This window comes from Trichechus manatus, unplaced genomic scaffold (genome assembly GCF_000243295.1).
Source record: "Trichechus manatus latirostris isolate Lorelei unplaced genomic scaffold, TriManLat1.0 scaffold00008, whole genome shotgun sequence".
NCBI lineage: Eukaryota > Metazoa > Chordata > Mammalia > Sirenia > Trichechidae > Trichechus > Trichechus manatus.
In genome coordinates, this window is record NW_004443944.1 from 9,936,906 (window position 1) to 9,957,710 (window position 20,805).

Consider the following 20,805-nt stretch of genomic DNA (forward strand, 5'->3'; position numbering starts at 1 on the left):
GAAAAGACTGTGTAGCATATTTCTTTTAAAATTAGGTTTAATATAAATTAATTTTGTTTCAAGAATCATAGAAGAATGCCACTTGAATTCCACAAATTCATTAGCAAACATTATTTACAAAGTTAAGTTTGGAAGTAGATCAATCAGTTAAAGAAACAACCAAAAAAAGTGCGGGTTAAGGAGCAGTTCAGGTTTCACTCAAACCCATGTGCAGTGAGGACTACAGAGTGTGGGTGAGGAGTCACCCTGAGCCCCAGAGAGCCAACTGAATTGGCATCAGTCTCCACCTTGAGGCTCTCCGCTTGAAGGAAATTCTAAACATGACAAGCTCAGTCCAGGAATGAGCAACATCCCACATGCTGCCACTCCTTGTTCCAAAATTAGTCTTTGTCATAGACACTGATCTCAAAGGTGGCAAAAAATAGCTAGCTACTCCAGGGAATACCCGAGCTGTCCCGGCAAAGTCTCCCTGCTGGTTCTACAGCAGCTGCGAGCAAGCTCCTGCCTTCTTACTTCATTCATCAGCTTGTCCTTTCCTTCTAGCATCCTTTTCCAGCAAAAAGTAGAAATACAGTGGATTTAAAAGGTATAAGAAGAATAATAAGAATTAGAGAAATAAGATTGCTATCTGCTGCCAAAACTACCAAAAGAAGCGAGATTTCTTTTAACAGTGATTATTTTTAGATACACAGTAAGTTGATGGACGTTTCTGCAAGGTACTCGGGTATTTAGAGCAGCAAGAAAATGCCAAGAAAGTTCTCGGAGGGGACATAACAGGAAATTTTAGCTCCTAAACCCTTTCAGGGAGTGCGGCTGAATGGCCAGAGGTAAAGGTTTAGGACCTAGACAAAAGCAACCTACAATCCTTGAACCTATAGTAATGAGCTCTATGGCTGCAGGCAAGTAACTTTTCTGAGCTCAGTGTTCTCATCTACAGGATAGGGGCAGTAACTCCTTCCAGGTCAAGGGTCAAGGATGATGCCTTCTCTTGCTGCAAGCCCCATGGGAGCATGGGCCTTGAATATCTATTTACCACACTGTCCCCTAGCTCATAATAGAGCTGTGAGGTCCTCAGTAAACACCTTTGAATGAAGAAATGAGTGACAACAAATCAGTACATCTACGTCACCGAGTTATTGTGACGATTAGAGAAAGAGCAAATAGTAGGCGGCTTGATAAATGGTAGCAGCTGATATTATTAAACTGCCTGGCATATAGCGGAAGTTAAATAAATAAAAGGCACTATTAGACTACTGGCAAAACACCTTAAAGCAGGAAAAATATTTTATAGGTAAAATCAAAACAAGTTTCTGTCAAGTCGATTCCAACTCATGGCGACCCCATACATGTTAGAGCAGAACTGTGCTCCACAGGGCTTTCAATAGCTGGTTTTTCTGAAGCAGATCACCAGATCTTTCTTCCAAAGCACCTCTGTGTGGACTCGAACCTCCAACCTTTTGGTTAGTAGCCACCCAGGAACTCCAACAGTGGGTTAAAAAACTCTTTGGCTTGGAGTCAGTTCTGTCTCATAGCAACCCCAGAGGACAGAGTAGAACTACCCCACAGGGTTTCCGAGGCTGTAATCTTTACTGAAGCAGACTGCCATATCTTTCTCCTGTGGAGTGGCTTATGGGTTTGAACCACCACCCACCAACCTTTCGGTTAACAGCCGAGAGCTTAACCAGGGCTCCTCAACAGTGGATTAGGGCCTCCTAATAATGAGGCCAGAGGTTGCTTCACCATCTTTATCCAATTGCAACCTTGGCCATCTCAGAGAAGGAAGCCAGCAGGGTGCTGAAGGAAACTCTGAGTTAAGAACCTAGCCTGTTCGGTATAACTCCATTCCTGATTACCCGAAGACCCAAAATAACCCAGGGAAGATGAGCCAGCAATGTTGTCTTCATTTGCTTTATTTTAACATGGTCTCTCTGTTCTCCACTGATTTGGGACTGATTAAAGTACACTGATGTTAAGGTTTTCACATTCCCCAGCTTCACTTCCTTGAGACTCAGATCCCATTTTGAAGCTTACTCATTTCTTCCAGAACAGGATGAGGTTGCCTTAAAATCCCATTCATTTTATAGAACTCATTAAGCATACAGCAAATTAAGCGTAAACGACATTGTTTTCTAGTTAAATTTGCAAAGGAATGATCTGAACAAATTGCTCATATACCCGATTAATTTTTAGCGGAAATAATGAGGAGGTTGTAAATGGAAAAGCATGTGCCCACAGGACCAGCCTTTCAAGCGCAAAACAATTTATGCCAATCGATGGCTTTACAGATAAGGTAATCTTGGAAAAACTCCTTCAGCTATGGAAAGGCATCTAATGGAAAGCTACCCAACTCCATTGCAGTGGCATTGCCCTATAAATTTTAAGTGATCTGAATTCTACTTCACAACTATCTGTCATCTATCTATGTATCTATTTATATATAAATCAATACTGCAATATCGAGAATTGGCGACTATATGGGAAAATAGACACTGAGATTACATTAGTTTAAAAAGTCTTTCTGAAAGTGTATTTGGAAAGGAGTTCTTACGTGGTTCAAACAGTTAATGTGCTTGGCTGCTAACCAAAAGGTTGGAGGTTAAGTCTGCCCAGAGGCAACTTGGAAGAAAGGCCTGAGGATCTACTTCTGAAAAATCAGCCATTGAAAACCCTATGGAGCACAGTACTACTCTGACACACATGGGGTCGCCATGAATTAGAATCGACTCGATGGCAACTGGGTTAGTACTTGGAAAGAAAATACAAACCTTAAAAGTGTTCATTGCCTTTGATTCAACAATTCAACAATAAATTCAACAATTTATAAGAATTTACCCTAAACAACTAATCATTGATGAGTACAGATTGAGCTGAAGCATAGTTTTAAAAATCCATGGAGTATCCACATAACGTAATACTGTACAACCATGAAATATTCTGTAGATGATGTTTACTGATGTGGAAATACATTGATGCCAAGTTACGTTTTGTTAAAAGCTGGTCACAAGCAATGTGTCCAAAATAATTCTATTTTCTATATGCACACAGACTGGAGAGATAAACACAAGTCAGCAATGAGTATATTCCTGTGAGGCAGGATGATGGGTCCCTTACTTTGTTCTTTGTTTTCCTGTGTTGTGCAGTGACATACTGACAGATTGTTTTAGAAACATGGAAATAGTCAATATGACTGTTTCTTACCGTAGTGGATTTATTCCCTAAAGAATTATCAAATTATGTCATTCCCTGCTGCTTCTCAATCTTATCTTTAGGTTTGCTCTGCTTAGACACTCAGAGAGAAAACCAAGAATGAGTTGTAGATGGAAATGGATGTAGTCATTACTGGCTAATCACCTGTTCCAGCCGGCTTCACCAGTTTCAGCACTGTTAGGATCCATCTAGACCAACAAGACTGCTCTGCTATTAATAGCAATACTAATGACAGCTCAGCTATTAATAACAGTGATAATAATAGTTACCACTGGCTGAAACTTACTACATGATGAGCTCTGTACTGAAAGCCTTATGTGAATTTCTCACTTAAACTTCACAGGAAGACTTTAAGATAAATACTATTATCTTCCCCACTTTACAGAGCAAACTGGAACTGGGGGATATCAAGAACTTTGCCCTCCTCCACCAAGCTAGAAGTTTCAGAGCTGGTGGTAGAACCAGGTCTGGCTCCATGGGCAGGAAGGGATCTTAAACACAGTTTGATTGCACTGGGATAGATCTCTGTTTTATCTGCATCTACCCAGTGACGGATTAACCAGTAAGCAAGGTACCCACAGGTTTACCCGTGCGTACCTTGCAGATTGGGTAATTTGTCCTTGCGTCTACCCCTTGATTTATGCCAGGACTCCAGGGCACACCCACCATCGCCACCACCAAAACTGTACTGATGTTTGCCAGCCCAGATCTACTTTCTCAAGAATGCTCAGGTCATAACAGCTCCCAGTGAACTCCTGCTCCTTTCAAACAGGGATTGGCAAACTATGGCCCACGAACCAAATCCTACCTACTGCCAGTACAACCCACGAGCTAAAAATGGCTTTAACATTTTCAAATGGTTGGGGGAAAATTAAAAGAGGAATGATATTCCATGACATGTGAAACTACGTATCTGAATTTCAGTGTCCATCAATCAAGTTTTACTGGAACACAGCTATGCCCATTTGATTAACTGTTATCTCTGGTTGCTTTCATACCATGCTGACAGACTTGAATAGTTGTGACAAAGACCAGATTAGCTCACAAAGCCTAAAATATTTATTACCTGTCCCTTTACAGGAAAGTTTTGCTGACCCTTGCTCTAAAACCCCTGGGTGCTGTATGCACAAGTTGTTTGGAGTTAAGCTGGGGCTGCTTTGGAACACATCATAGTACTAGTATGCCCTCGCCCTTTAAACCCAACCACCCCACATGTTTTAATAATAAATGTTCATACTGCCCTAATCTTACCATGCTAACCCAGCTCTTTTTGATTTTGCATATTTCCTTCCAGATGCGCAGTTATATGCATGCATTTGCAGCCACAATGCATAATTTGCATTATTTAAGTATTATGCAATCATTCCAGATTTCATGAATTTACTCTCCTTAAAAACGAAGCTCATGAATCATAATCGTTTGTGCAACACGCAGAACCCAGCACAATACAGTGAACAGACAGTAGGTGTTCCAAAAGTGTTTCTGTCCATTCACGTATGTTTGTGTCTGTGGCATCTTTATACATCGATGAAGATGCAGGTTTATCGATCAGAGATCGCAAATGCGTGGTTGTGGGTAGCAGGTAGCCTGCAGACATGTCTTTTTGGCCCACAGAGTGTTGCTGTTTTGCTTGCTGTTGTTCACATATAAGATGATAACTTCTGATGTAAGTGATACGTATTCACATGTCAATAATCCACATAGCAGCATCTATAGATGTTTATATACATCCAAACCAATTTTAAGCGAGATACACGCTCGAATCACAACGTAGATAAACGATCAGGGATGTATGGTTACGGTTGGGGTGGATTAGCCAGTAAGCAAGGTACGCACGGTCTTACTTGTGTTTACTTACTAATCTGTAGTGCACAATCTACAGGTTAGTAAGTAAACACAAGTAAGCCTGTATATATCTTGCTTACTGGGTAATCTGTCCCTGGTACGGTATTAGCAATTGGCCACTTCAGGCATTCCAAGGATGGCATTTATTCCAAATAGAGTAAAGAAACCATCTGCTCAAATAGGTGCTGACTACCTTTTTCAGCACAGACGCCCCGATTGCATCCTGCAGTGGTCTGTCTGTACTGGGTCATAAGGAAGGCATTCACACGTACCATTGAATTCTTCATGCTCTGCAGCAAGCGATCATGCTGCTCGGCTATGGCCAGGGCAGCAGAGTGGACTTTCTGATAGATGGCCTCCCCGTCTCGTGTTTGAAAGATAAACAGCCCTTCACCAGTCTCACACATCCTGTGAAAACAAAAACAAAAAAACTTCTGAAAATCCAGGTCCCAGACAGCCAATGCGCTGAGAGCCTAGATCATTCTCCATGAGGCTGTGGCCATCATTTTTTTTGTTTGTTAATGAGATTAGGTTTCTTGTTCACATTTGCTAAAGAACGTTAACTTGTTCAAAGTGTCCAACTAATTGTTATGAATATGAGCAGGGATGCAATCACTCTAAGCTAACATAGCACTGAATGCTTTCTTTGAATCACAAAGCAAAGTAGAAGTTTAATTTTTTAAGAAAGCCAGGTTTCTTCGGAGGACAATTCTGTGTCCCTCTTAGATTGTACTCTAACTTTCCTTACTGACAATGGCTTTAATGATTCTTTCATTTCGAAAATCCTCGGCCAAATTTTACTCAGTCTAATGGATCAAATGCAGTTAAGATTTTTTTTTTTTTTTTTTTAGTGCACATGACTGTGGTGAATTAATGCATGTAGACTAAGAGACGTTCTTCAAGGAAAGCTGTATGTGTTTGATAATTAACGTCAAGTGTGAAGAGTAAGATCTAGAACCATAAAAAATAGGCCTGAGTTACACTAATAAGGGGAGACTGGCACCCACTATTAGATAAGAATCAAATGAATGCTTTTTGATTACTAAATATATTCTAGACTTTTCAAGAACTTGGACAAAATCATGTGCAGGGGTATTAGAGAAAGTTCTCATTTTGACACATCTGTACGTCAACAGTAAAGTTAAGAGGTGGGTTTTCTTTGCTTGTTAGTTGGTTGGCTTTGTTTGGTTGTTTAAAGAATCAAATTATTCTAAGACACAATTCCACTCCTTTCACTTCAGAATCTCTTGCTGAAAATGTGAATTCTGGCTCTGGGCTTGAGTTTTGCACACATCTAACGAACTGTTTAACACAACATGGAAACCAAGCAAATTTCTCATCCCAAACCACTGTTAATTACTTTAGCTCCCCTGGTCCATGCAATGAATGCAATAATAACATGAGAGATTTATCCTAATCTCCTTTTTTGCAGTTGGCCCACGCCATGGCCATATGGAAGTTTTCTGCATATACAGCCAGGCCTACATGATTGGGAAAAACTTGTCTAGTTTGAATTTCACACGTGTGAGTTGGGTAAGAAGAAGACACACACACAAAGAAAATGATGGCTTTTTCAATAGGCTAATCTAAAGAACTAGCTCATGAGGTCAATCACATGATTTTAATTATTAAGTCATTCTAATCCAGGGTTTCAAACCAGTTCATTCCAGTTCAACTCCCTGCTGAGAATCTGTATTTCCACCCCAGATATACTGAATCAGAATTTACATATTAACAAGATCCCCAGGAGATTCCTATGTATATATAAGAGTTCATGTAGATGTATACATAAGAATCACCTGCAGATCTTGTTAAAATGTATATGCATACATAAGAATCACCTGGGGATCTTGTTAACATGTACATTCTGATTCAGTATGTCTGGGGAAAGAAAGGCATATGCTTAGCAAGGGGACAAATGGGTTCATTCAAAGCCCTGTTCTAATCAAATGAAGAACTAAAACTTGAAATTCGAAGTATTTCCACTCAAGTCCCGTTTCCTTCCTGAAGATTTCCTGAAATGTTTCAGTCCTCACTGGAATCTCCTCCTTATGTCAATTACCAACCCAACTTAAGTAGACTACTTGGTGCCTAATTCTACAAGGTCTTATGCTTTTCCCACATCTTTTCATCCATCAGATGGATTTTTTTTTTATGAGGACTAAGTAGCTTTCTGTTTCCCCTAGGGCTGAGGTCATTATTTATTTATTTATTTATATGCCAACTTTGATTCCAGAAAAGATGAAGATACCTGTTACTCACTTATAGGATGATTGATTAATATTAACCCCGAAGCCGTGTTTCTCAAACTTGACAATCTAGTGGCTTTTAAAGCTTTTGTAACTGAACCCACAGTCAATAATAGTTTATATTATGACTGACCCAGCATATCTGCCTGTCTACTGTATTTTATACAAATAATGCACACCTTCTATGTTTGTTTGCCAACTGCTCTATGCTAATTTTTTTACAGAAACAGGTTAAAAAAAATTGGCATAGCAGTGCTTATGAAAATACCTTGAGGGAACAGCCGGCAAACAAACATAGAAGGTGTGTGTTATTCACATAAAAATACCGTATGTCTATTAGTCTATCATTTATAACTTGCAACATTTTCTATTCTATTTTATTTTTTAATACTGGTGGTGAAATGTTCAATCTATACGAAAAAATCTATTGCAGACGAGTCAGTTCTGACACATGGCAACCTACCTATATTATGACCCACTAATTGGCAAGATCTACTATTTGAAAAATAGTCTTTTAACTCATGTCTGCCTTTGACAGGAGGCCCGGTGGTGCAGTGGTTAAGTACTCCACTGCTAACCAAAATGTCAGCCATTTGAACCCACCAGCCACTCTAAGAGAGAAAGATGTGGTAGTCCGCTTCCATAAAGATTACAGCCTTGGAAAACCTATGGAGCAGTTCTACTCTGTCCTATAGGGTTGCTATGAGTCAAAATTGACGTGATGGCAATTTTTTTTTTTTTTTCTGCCTTTAACTGACAGAACCTTCCTTTAATGACATTTGAAATTTCTAAATAAATATTGTGATCAGAAACAATGAAATGAAAACAATTATAATATGAAGTATTCTCTTTCAATGTACATGGTTTCCCCTTGTCTCCACTTGAGATATGAAACACACACACACACACACATCACACTTATCACTTAAGGTCACACTCTCAAATTCCATCAGGGTCAGGCAGGGAAAGTGAATCAATAAAGTTGCTCAGGACTGCTACAATACAAAGTAGAGGAGTGTGGCTAATGGCCGAGCACAGGTCCCATTTAAAGACAGCAGCCACCAGTCAGCTCCAGTTAGGTATCCACATGGGGGTAATATAAGTCCAATGTAGCCACAGCTTACGATTGTTTGGGAGAAGCCAGAAATCTTGATTTTTATGTGAAATCACCTGAATTTTAAATGTTGGCAACTTAAACTCCATTTTTTTTTAAGGTTGTGGGGTGCCAAAATGCCTCTATTAACCAGATCTGGCCATGATGTGACAAGTTTGCAATATCTGACAAAATGCCTTAAAGACTATAAATAGACAGAAATCAGGTCTTTGAGTTGAGTTGTTTGAAACTGGTTGTCCATACTGCTTGAAGGCACATGTCCTTCAGTCAGACAGCGTGACCCAGGAACTTGTTCAGAACAACAACTGACCTTCACATACTCTTCTAAAAAGTCTCTTCTAAACTCTATCCATGTGTTCTTTTAATTTCATTCACTCCTTCTCAATAGATTTGTTTAGTACTGTTTCATAAGCAGCTTTACGATCCATTAAAAAATGCTACTACCAGCTTCATCAAAATAATATAATGGGCTTAGTCCCCAAGGCAAATAAGAAGGAAATGGAGAAAAAAAAAGAAAAAAAGGCAATAAAGAGGAGAGAACAAACAAACTAATGGTCTTACATAACCTAATAGACCAACGTCTGCTTCTCATCTCCGGAGAAAACACAACACAGACCAAAGATGTTCTAATGTGTTCACCCATACCAGAAGGGCACACCCACATGTTTTGAATTCATATGCTCCCAATTCTTTTCTTTCTCGTTCCCTATTGATTTTTACCCTGCACACTTTTTGAGCATCCAAATCAGACCCAAATGTCCACAAATACTCCTTTCTTATGGTCTTATACACTAACAGCAACCAATGGATGGAAACTCAGAGAAAGTAAAACAAGGACTTTAAGTTTAGTCTTTCCTATGTCCTCTGTGAGGTGTCGCTGAGTAGTGCAAACGGTTAACACACTTGCTAATAACCAAAAAGATGGAGGTTTGAGTCCACCCAGAACGTCTCAGAAGAAAGCCTTGAAAATCTGCTTCCAAAAAATCAGTCACTGAAAACTCTGTGGAGTACAGTGCTACTCTGACACACATGGGGTTGCCATGAGTTGGAATCGACTCAGTAACAACTGGATTGGATTATTTGGTTATGTCCTCTGCGAAGATAAGCATTCAGATGCAAGAAAACCCAAACCATGGCCATTATAGATGCACTTGATAGTGTTGAACGTTCCAATAATTCCTTTACCTAAATTATATACCCGTCATCCCAGACCATGGATCATCCAATTGGTCAAATATCTAGAGGCAACAAAGAGCTCAGAAAATATTGGGAAATTCATTCCTCCACACAACAAATATGTGTCGAGGCAGTGTGGACAAAAGACAAGAGTTTGGGCTCAGGACTCATTACTGGCTGAGATTGACCCTTACGGGTTTTACAACCTTGTACAAGTTATTTAGCTTCTCAAGGCTTGTTTTTCCATTTGTAAAACAAATTTCATGAAAGCAAATATCACAGAGATTTAGTGCAAGTATTGAATAAAATATGTACAATACACAAAGCAAGTCTTCAAATAACCGGTGCTTCCATTATTCCACTGGATATAAGCTCTTTGCAGGCCGGGATTTTTTTTTTTTTTTCTTCTAATTTATTCAGTTTTTCCACCAGTGCCTAGAACATGGCTTGGCCTATACTTAGTGCTCAATAAATAGCTGTAGAATGAATTGTGGAATAGTAGGCAGAGCTAGGAAAAGGTATAGTGCGCAACCTGACCCAGGCTTCCTTGAGTAAGTCTTATTTCAAGTGAGAACTCATGAGCCACCTTGGGAAGGAGAGTGTTTTGGATGAGAAATCAGGAAAAAGAGTCCAGACAGAAAGAACTGCATATATAAAGCCTTGAGGTGGATGAAGTAGAGTGAACTCAGCACCCTGGGGTGGGGAGGAGAGGAGGCGCAGCCCGTGTGGCTAGAAGGCAGTGAACCTAGCATTAATGTTCTTTGAGACCACAAATAGTCCCCACCTAAAAAACCAAGAAGACAAACCTACTGCCATCGAGTCAATCCTCACTCACAGCGACCCTACAGGACAGATTAGAACTGCCCGGTAGTTGTTTCCAAGGTTGTGAGTCTTTCGGGAAGCAGACCTGCCACATCTTTCTCCCACGGAGTGGCTGGTGGGTTTGAACTGCCGACCTTTTGGTTAGCAGCCAAGCACTTTAACGACTGTGCCACCAGGGCTCCCTGGTCACAACCTAGATGCTTTAATTTTCAGAGGCATTGGTGCCCAACTTGTAGACACTTTGTTCCCTCCCCTTGCGTCAACATATTTTATTGGAAAAGTGCTAATGTGGTTGAATTCATGAAAACCAAAATAAATTATTTCATGGTGGATAGTATTAATAAGTAAATCCATAAAATAAAAGTAAGTCAAAAAGTTCATATCCTCTCACTTTCAAGATGTATTTTGTGTGTGTGTGTGTGTGTTTATGTGTGTGTTTATATTAGGGCATGCTAAAAGCAAGATGCACCTTGTATTCAACATGTATATTGAAGATACTGTTTCTTGCCCCACCCCTAATTTGCAAAACTGCTATTAAATCCATGTCGAATCTTACCTTTGTTGGCATATTACAATTGAAGGAATAAGATACTTGTCAAGCCCACCATGAGGCAAAACACAACAGCTGCTGAGAAGAATGTAAATGCAGGTAAAGACATGGGCTTTTTCTTTGAGGAGCTTACAATTTATTTGGCAAGCCAAGACTTACGTATGAAAAAGGACTCACAAATAATATAATGGTTGAACAAGCCATATTGATCAGAGGGGAAATTAAGGAAGGAAGTATATAGTTGGGAAGAGGGGTGACAGTAAGGTTTTGATCGCAATGTTTATTTTTTCCTCTGTAAAAGTGAGGTGAGCTAAAAACACAGTTTGAACAAATGAAGGACAACTGAAGGTGAAATGTACATCCCCCCACACTCCCCTAAACTCCCAAGCACATGAGATCTAGTAGCTCCATCTTGAGAGACAATCTGGAGAGGGGTTTGCTGGGAGCTTACAGTGTAGAACAAGGCTTCTCCACATGGGCAGTATTGTAGGGACCAGATAATGCTCTATGGCTTGGCCTGTCCTGGACATTGTAGGATGTTTAACGGTATCCCTAGCCTCTACACTAGATTCTAGTAGCACTCCCCACACACACACCAAAATATGACAACCAAAAGTGTCTCTGGACATTGCTCAATATTTTTTCTGGGTGGCAAAATCACCTCCCATTGAGAACCACTGATATAAACCCAAAACAAACTTGTTGCCATCGAGTTGACCCTGTAGGACAGAGTAGAACTGCCCCATAGGATTTCCAAGGCTGTAATCTTTACAGGAGCAGACTACCACATTTTTCTCCCGCAGAGCGGCTGGTGGATTCAAACCACCAACCTTTTGGTTAGTAGCTGAGCACTCAACCACTGAACCACCAAAGCGCCTTAAACAAAAACAAGACAGGAGCAAAAATCTGAGTTAGGCTTAAACAGTAAGAAGGTGCATGCACAGGAAAGCTCTGGGTTGGGGGAGCTGCAGCTTCGCAACGGACTGTCCTCAGACCTGGGTGAGGAGAGCACCCTGCACTGTGTATCTGTGTAGTCTTGCCTGTTCCAATCACCGGCGTCACTGCTTGGTGGAACTCAGCTGAAGAAGAGACACAGTTCACTCTCCTAGCACCTTGTGTGCAGGTTGGCTGAGAAGAAAGCGAGCTAGGCAGCCTACTTCTTGCCCTTGCTGTGACCAGGAATTCATGTAAGATACTACATATTACACAGCCTTCCGAGTGGGGTACAGCTTTGGTGGTACATCAGTCACTCACATACAACTTTAGTTATGTTTGTTATTGTCTATATCACTGCTCCTGTAGAGAGTAAGTACTGTGAGGGCAAGGGCAATTGGGTGCTTTATTCACAGTAACAACCACAGTGCTTGGAAAAGCAGTAGACAGCGCGGGTGTACTCAGTGAATACTTGCTGAAAGAAGGAATGAAAGAAGGAATGATTCAGTACTGCTAGTCCTTTCTAGAATTCTGAGGTAGCATCACATACAAAAGAGTCCTTGGGTGGTTAGCATGGATTGAATTATGTCCCGCCAAAAATGTGTGTATCAGTTTGGCTGGGCCATGATTCCTGGTATTGTGTGATTTTCCTGTATGTGGTAAATCCTCCTTCTATGATGTTAATGAGGGAGGATGGGTGGCAGCTGTGTTAGTAAGGCAGGACTCGGTCTACAAGATTGGCTTGTGTCCTGAGGCAATGTCTTGAGATATAAAAGACAGAAGTGAGCAGAGAGATGGGGGGACCTCATACCACCACGAAAGCAGTGCCAGGAGCAGAGCATGTCCTTTGGACCCGGGGTCCCTGAGCAGAGAAGCTCCTAGTCCAGGGGAACATTGATGAGAAGGCTGACAGAGAGAGAAAGCCTTCCCCTGGAGCTACACCCTGAATTTGGACTTTTAGCCTAATTTACTGTGAAGAAATCAATTTCTCTTTGTCAAAGCCATCCACTTGTGGTATATCTGTTGTAGCAGCACTAGATGACTAAGACAGTGGTGGAAATGGTTAAGCACTGGACTACAAATCAAAAGGTTGGTGGTTCAAACCCATCCAGAGATGCCTTGGAAGAAAGGTGATCTGCTTCTAAAAGGTCACAGCCTTGAAAACCCCCTGGAACACAGTTCTACTCTGCAGCATGTGGGGTTGACTCAACTGCTACTGGTTTGGTTTTTTGGTTTGGTCACTTATAAAGTGGTCACCTGCTTTAGCCGGCCATCACCTACATTAAGACAGCCTCAAGATAAGGTGCCTAATTTTGGCCCAAAGGTGCTAACAAAGGTCATAAGTCATCTTTCTTATAGGGATTTCAAGTGCTAAAATCACAAGAGCTCAGCAGTAGAAACAACCTAGATAAGCTTCTTCCAATGGTGGCCTTGTCTTACTTGTCTTTGCATCCTCAGCACCTCACATAGCATGGCAGAGAGTGGGTGTGCAATAATAAAAATATTACAGACAAGTCTTAGAGAGGCTCCTTTGTGGAGTGAAAAGGAGAGATCCCCCTTCTGACTTCATACCTGCCTCTAGTACTGGAATATTCATAGTAAGTGTGCATTACTTTTATAAGGAAGATTATTTTAGATGAATGCTAATGAAGAACGAACTGCCACATCAAAGACACAGCTGTAGTCTCTGTTTTTTTGCAAAAGAAGAGAATTTCCTTCCTCCTGAGCAAACCTATGGCCAGGACCCAGCGCCTTTATACTCAAATCTCTCTCCTGGCCATCGCACGGAGAACTGAGTACAATGTATTTGTTCATTTTCTTTCAATTCTTTAATAAAAATGAGTATGTACTCTAGCGGGAGAAAGATGTGGCAGTCTGCTTCTGTAAAGATTACCCCTATGGGGTCACTATGAGTCGGAATCTACTCGACTGCAGTGGGTTTTGAATTTGAACGTGTACTCTACAGGACATCCAGAAATGAGAAATTACTAGTAGCTTAGAATTAGGAAAACAAATAGGGAAACGTTCAAAGATTTATATCAGAATCATGGTCACCTTATTTGTAAACTCACCAAATAGGGGAAGAAACAATTCCCTTCTCCAGTGAAAACTTTTCACCAGCTAGCCTTTGCTTTTAGGGTGAAATAGACATAAAACGAATGATTTCGTTCCCAAGGCTCTACAGTCGTCTTTATAGCCCCAAAAAAACCCGAGCTTTTTCACATACTGGTGCATCCCATTTAAGGAACGGTATTTTGTACATGCAATTTGATTTTCACACACTCTTGGCATCCCTAAAAGTTTCTTTTAAAACGATGTCAAAAAACACATGAGAGACTCTCTCCAGCTGGGAAAGGAGGCACTCACACACACTAATTATTCAGAATGTTCTGCCAAATGTCACCTGAGCGCCTCTCGCTCCTGAAGGTGCACAGCCCAAGGTATTAATTTAAACCACTCAGGCTGTCAGGCAGAGGCAGACATCTAGGTGTGCTAACTCAGCAGCCAGCCGTAAGATTAACAGGGAAACTCACTGGACATCTGGCACCCTTCTTTATACAATCAAATTTCTAGAATGGTTCCATGAGGGTGTCGCTGCAGTCAGAGCTTCCTGTCAACTGGGCCTTCCCATAAATAGTCTAGCACTGCCAGTCTGATGGGTTTTGCTAAGGTTTCAGGGCCTTGAAGTGTAAAGAAACATACAAAAGACAAGAACAACCTCAAACCGAATAAGCAATAGGCTCTCTGCTTCCAAAACAAATGAATGACTCTGTATCTCCAGAGCAATGAGTGGTAATTAACTGTGCAGTTGCATTTTATTAAAACTCTTATATTTCTATCCTGAATTTCCTCAAGGAAAAAAAAAAAAAAATAGAGATATGGTCAGGTTTGCTTATATTGGTGGGTAGAGGAGAGGAAGAAACAGCATTTGGAGACCCTACTGACCTATGATCACGATATGGTTATCCAGGAGAGATGGATGAGTCTCTCTGGGTACCTACACTCCATGCTAAAAAGCGAATAGGGGATTCCAGAACTAAAATCAAGCAAACAAAATGTATATATTCATACACATCTCATGTGGCTTATTCAGATTACCAGTATCTTTGCAAATCTGTGGCTCATGGATGGATGACCTCCCTCATACTGAGGCAGCTTAAATGGCAGGGGATAATACTCTGGTAAGGAGCCCTGTTATTGCAATGGTTAAGCGTGCAGTTAACTGAAAGGTCAACTGTTTGAACCCACCAGCTGCTCCATGGAAGAAAAGACCTGGTGATCGCTTCCGTAAAGATCACAGCTTGAGAAACCCACGGGGCAGTTCTACTCTGTCACGTAGGGTAGTTATGTGTCAGAATGGACTTGATGGCACACACCAACAGCAACATTCTGGTGAGATCCTCCAAAATGGTTTTAGCAAAGCTTTGACTACGCAGGTGTGTCTTTTCTTCCCTAGTGCTGCCCGTTACCATTGCCATCGAGTGGATTCCAACTCCTAGTGATCCTCTAGGACAGGGGAGAACTGCCCCATGGGGTTTCCAAGGCTGTCATCTTTACGGAAGCAGACTGACACATCTTTTTCTTAACCACTGTGCCACCACAGCTCCTTCCTTCGCGCAGCAGCAGTGAATTCAGAACTAGGCTAAGCTCTAGAAGAATGATAGGCATAAGCCTTCTTGGAAATCTAGAGTTTGGAAGTGAGAAGACCCAAGCGTGAGTCCTGAATCTGCCATTTACTAGCCTATGCCTTTGGAACCAGGAGCCCCGGTGTTACGCTGTAACACATGGGGTCACCATGAGTCAGAATTGACTCAACAGCAATGGGTTTGGTTTTCTTCTTTTTTTCTATTGGCTGGGGGTGTGGAAATGTGAGCTCCAAAGCTGCTGGCAGCCACAATGAGAAGCCAGAGTGAGGACATTCTAGAAGAAACAGAACTTTGAGATGAAAACTAGCATCGTATTTGGACTCTGAGTCAAGCCAAGCCTGAAGCCATCCCTACTCCCTGGGCTTTGAGTTACGTACGCTGGTGAATTCCTTTTCTGCTTGTATCATTTTAGGTTGTTATAACTGCCTACTATGTGCCGGGCACTCAGCCAGGTGTTTTCATATGTGCCCTTATTTAATCTTTATAGCAATCTTGTGAGATGAGTAATATATTATCCCATTTGACAGGTGGGGATATGGATGCTCAAGGAGTTGGTTGACTCACCCAAGGTCCCACGGCCAGTATGTGGCAGACCCATAATTTCCTTTCCTCTGACACTGAGTCCAGTTTCCTACACATGCCTGTAATGTATTTCACAAGTGCTGTCTTGACCCAGTTTTGAGATCATGGTTTAAAAACTCTTAATTCTCATTCGCAGGTCATTGCTAAGCCTACACCCCAACTGCGTCCCTTATCATGTTCCAACACGCCTGGGCTATAATACTCAGAGGCCCCCAGATATCTAACACCCAGAAACAGCCCTTCTTCTTTGGGCCCATGGAATTATTCAAAATACCCAATCTGCAGGGAGTCTGAAAAACCTAGCTAACCAACCCCACTTGCAAAACTTAAGCTGCCTACAGTTCCAACTTGCAATTACTCCGTCCCCAGGTACCACCCACTACGTGGCCCTGTGTGGCTTCTTGTTTGAAACTGTAACAAAGAGTTCTGCCTTTCATCTATCTGATTGTCTTTGTGTTGTGTCTTGCCTTCCAAAGAACCTCAAATCCTACCTAATATCATGTAATTATGAAACATTGTCTCATTTGTTGGTTTTGGTGAAGTGAAAGGGGCCATTGAGCAGGAATAACACTCAGTTCCAACTCTGTTGTTGTTAGCCATTGTCAAGTCAGTCCCCCACTCACAGTGACCCCATGTATGACAGGATTGGACCGTTGTGATCCATATGCTTTTCACTGGCTGGTTTTCAGAAGTAGAACACCAGGCCTTTCTTTCTAGTATGTGTTAGTCTGGGAGGTCCACTGAAACCTGTTTACCATCGGAGCAACATGCAAGCCTCCACTGACACATGGGTGGTGGCTGTGCATGAGGTACATTGGTTGGGAATTGAACAGGAGTCTCCCACATGGAAGGCAAGAATTCTACCACGGAACCACCAATGCCTCGTCCTACCTATTGTTGCTATTGTTAGTTGCCATTGAGTCGATTGCAACTTATGGCGACCCCAAGTGTGCAGAGTAGAACTGCACTCCATAGAGCTTCCAAGACTGTGACCTTTCAGAAGCACATCATTCTACCTAATATATTAAACTTATGAAACATTGCCTCATTTGTTGGTTTTGGTGGGTGAAGTGGGCCATTGAACAGGAATAACACTCAGTTCCAACTCTAACAGAGGCTAAAGGTGAGCAGAATTTTGTCCAAGGTCTTTGGAGAGAACACTCCTGTGTCTAGAAGGGTATATTGTGATACCTTTTCAGGCTCACACTGGATATGTGAAAACAATTTGCCTAGAGACTTAACTCCTGCCCACTTATTGATGTGAGAGAGGGAGAAAATTTTATTAGTTAATATAAAACTGTCTTGTTTTGAACACATCCAAAAATAGTCACAGAAAAAGTTATCTTCATTAATAAAGCAAGGCAGATATGAAACCTTCACTCTTGAAGGAACATAAATGATCTTATTATCCTGAGCATCTTCATGATAACTATAAAAATTCATCTTTGAGTTTCAGGCAGAATATAAAATAGTAATATTACTTTGGGTTTAACTCTGTCTGTATCCTGCAAACCCAAGTCCTGGTCCAAATAATCTGGGTAGACTATCAAAGTACTCTTTAAGAGGAGCCATCGTGTGTCTGGGGTCTTAAAAGCTAGTGAGTGGCCATCTAAGATGCATCAATTTGTCCCAACTCACCTGGAGTCAAGGAGAATGAAGAACACCAAAGATACAAGGAAAATATTAGCCCAAGAGATAGAAAGGGTCACATAAACCAGAGACTCCATCAGCCTGAGACCAGAAGAACTGGATGGTGCCTGGCTACCACCAATGACCACCCTAACAGAGAACACAACAGAGAGTCCCTGATGGAGCAGGAGAAAAGTGTGGAGCAGAGCTCAAATTCTAGTAAAAAGACCAGACTTAATGGTTTGACTGAGACTGGAGGAACCCCAGAAGACATGGTCCCTGGACTCTCTGTTGGCCCAGAGCTGAAACCATTCCCAAAGCCAGCTCTTCAGACAAAGATGAGGCTGGACTACGGGACATAAAGTGATACTCATAAGGAGTATGCTTTTTAGCTCAAGTAGATACATGAGACTAAATGGGCAGTTCCTGTCCGGAGGTGAAATGAGAAGGCAGAGAGGGTCAGGAGATGAGAAGGCAGAGAGGGTCAGGAGCTGGTTGAATGGACATGAGAAATCTGAGGTGGAAAGGAAGAGTGTGCTGTCACACTATAGGGAAAGCAACTAGGGTCACACAGCAATGTGTATATAAATTTTTGTTTGACAAACTGACTTCAATTGTAAACTTTCACTTAAAGCACCAAAAAAAAAAAAAAAAGCGGAGCCACTGTGTGCCCAGTGCTGTTCTATATATTCTACATACCAAAAAAAACCCAACCTGTTGCCATCAAGTTGATTCTAATTCGTAGCATCTCTATAGGACAGGGTGGAACTGCCCCATGGGATTTCCAAGGAGCAGTTGTTGGATTCGAACTGCCGATCTTTTGGTTAGCAGCCGAGCTCTTAACCACTGCGCCACCAGGGCTCCCTGTCTTCTACATGGGTTACCACTTTTACCTACAACAGCCCTGAAAGGAAGCTATTACTTGGCTCAATTTACAAATAATGCTCAGGGAAATTAAGCATGTTGTCCAAGGTCAACAGCTAGTGAAGAGTAGAAATTAGAACCTAGAATCTGACTCCCGAACCCTTGTTCATTACACCACCCCATGATGTTTGAGAAGAGCCTAAGAACAGAACCCTGACCTTCTCCTTCTGACCATTCAAACTGAAATTTGCACCAGCCCCACAAAGCATGACCACAGAATGAGTGTTATTCAAACTCAATAAATATTCTCTGGATTCCGATAATATTTAGGCACAAGACCGTGTGGCAAGGGTTGTAGTTATTATAACCATATGACTGTTTGACTTGTTGGATGAAATACCCTGAAGGTCAGACCATAAAGGGGTCATAAAAGTCATAGAATAAAACTCTTTCATTTTCCAAGTCAATACTTTATTGCTTTTAGCCAAAGACTATTGAAAAGTTTCTGAAATTTATGTCTCCAATATGTCCATACTTTTTCTTCTACCATTTCATTCACCTGAGCTACTTCAGTATCCCCACACAGCCGCACCTGCTCCCTTTATCCTATTGTACACGAAGCAGTCAGTGGCCTTCACAAAATACAAACACGATTACACCGCACGCACACGATACACATTTTGTTGTTGTTGTGTGCCACCTAGTTGATTCCGATTCATAGTGACCGCATGTGACAGAGTAGAATTGCCCCATAGGGTTTTCTTGGCTGTAATCTTTATGCAAGTAGATCACCAGGTCTTTCTCCCACAAAGCCACTGGGTGGATTCAAACCACCAACCTTTCGGTTAACAGCCAAGCACTTAACCATTGAGCCCATACACAGACCCAAATACACCTGGTAAAAATCTCTGTGGCTTCCTATAGCACTTAGGGGAAATATAAAGTCTTTAAAATATTCTCCTCAATCCTTAGCAGTTCTACTAAATTCCAAATAAAAAAAATTTAACTTTTGCATCATACTGAGTAGATTCATTTTATACCTGGAAGATTAATAAGATAATTTCAAAAAATGTTTCAAATAGTCCTGAGATGCTACAAAAATTTACTGAGGTTTTATCCTTCAGGCATTATCATAAAAAGTCATACTTTTTCTATTACTATTTCCTGTAAATAGTGAAAAAAAAAATAGAAAATTATTAATATTTGAATTAGTATTGCCCAAAACAGACCCAAGAGAAGTCCTGATCAGTGCTGAATTCTCCTACACATCAATATGAAACATGAGTGGGGAATGATACCAGGTGTATAATCAATACGAAAGTCTACTTCTATTATAAAACATTTTCTATGCCTAGATTTCACTGGTTACAATTAACCCATAAATAATTTCTGAGACTCAAAAGGGAAAATTTACCACCTTAGAAAACAAGTTCTTAATTTTTCTGTGGGGATTTTTTCATAAGGATGATAAATAAGTGATTCTGACAAAATGAGAACATGGTTCTGAACATTAAACTTTTATTTTTTAATGTGATGACTTCTGTATTCTCTGGGAGATTCACCAACTTGTTTATAGCATTTCAATTTCCAGGTACTTGAAAATAAAATAAACCAGAGCAGAGCTGTATAGAAAAGAAAAATTTTAAAAACTTCTAGGGCTATTGCAGGAAAATCACATTGATCACGTTTTTGAAAAGCAAATTGTAGATAATTGGACTTTGTTTAAAATGGAATGAACAGATTAATTTGGGGGGAGCAATATTGTTCTAAGTGCACGTGATGGTTAATGTTATGTGTCAGTTTGGCTAGGCTATGATTCTCAGTGGCTTGGCAGACACTATGTAACCATCTTCCATTTTGTGATCTGATGCGAGCAGCCAATCAACTGAAAAGGGAGTTACCTTGCGATCGTGGCCTGCCTCCAGTATATAAATGGATGCTCTGGCAAGGCTTGTTCTCTTTCTTGACCCTGCACTCTTCTTGTTGCCCGACCTCTGGTTCTTGGGATATAAACCTGCAGACATCTTATCTGCTGCCTGACTCACAGATTTTGGGTTCCTTAATCCTTGCAACCACCTGAGCCAGCAGAGGCCTCCAGCCTACCGCCTGACCCACAGATTTGGGACTTGCCAGCCCCACAATTGCATGAGCCATTTCCTTTAAGTAAATCTCTCTCTCTCTCTCTCT

At 41.1% G+C, this 20,805-nt stretch overlaps 1 protein-coding gene across 1 annotated transcript in view; it reads right to left on the reverse strand.

The window, feature by feature from the left end:
• DOK5 (docking protein 5) overlaps positions 1–20,805 on the reverse strand; it is a 95,210-nt gene that overhangs the window by 36,922 nt on the left and 37,483 nt on the right. The window contains exon 5 of the mRNA XM_004370223.1: positions 5,325–5,460. Coding sequence (XP_004370280.1) covers positions 5,325–5,460 — 136 coding nt within the window. The remainder of the gene's footprint in view (positions 1–5,324; positions 5,461–20,805) is intronic.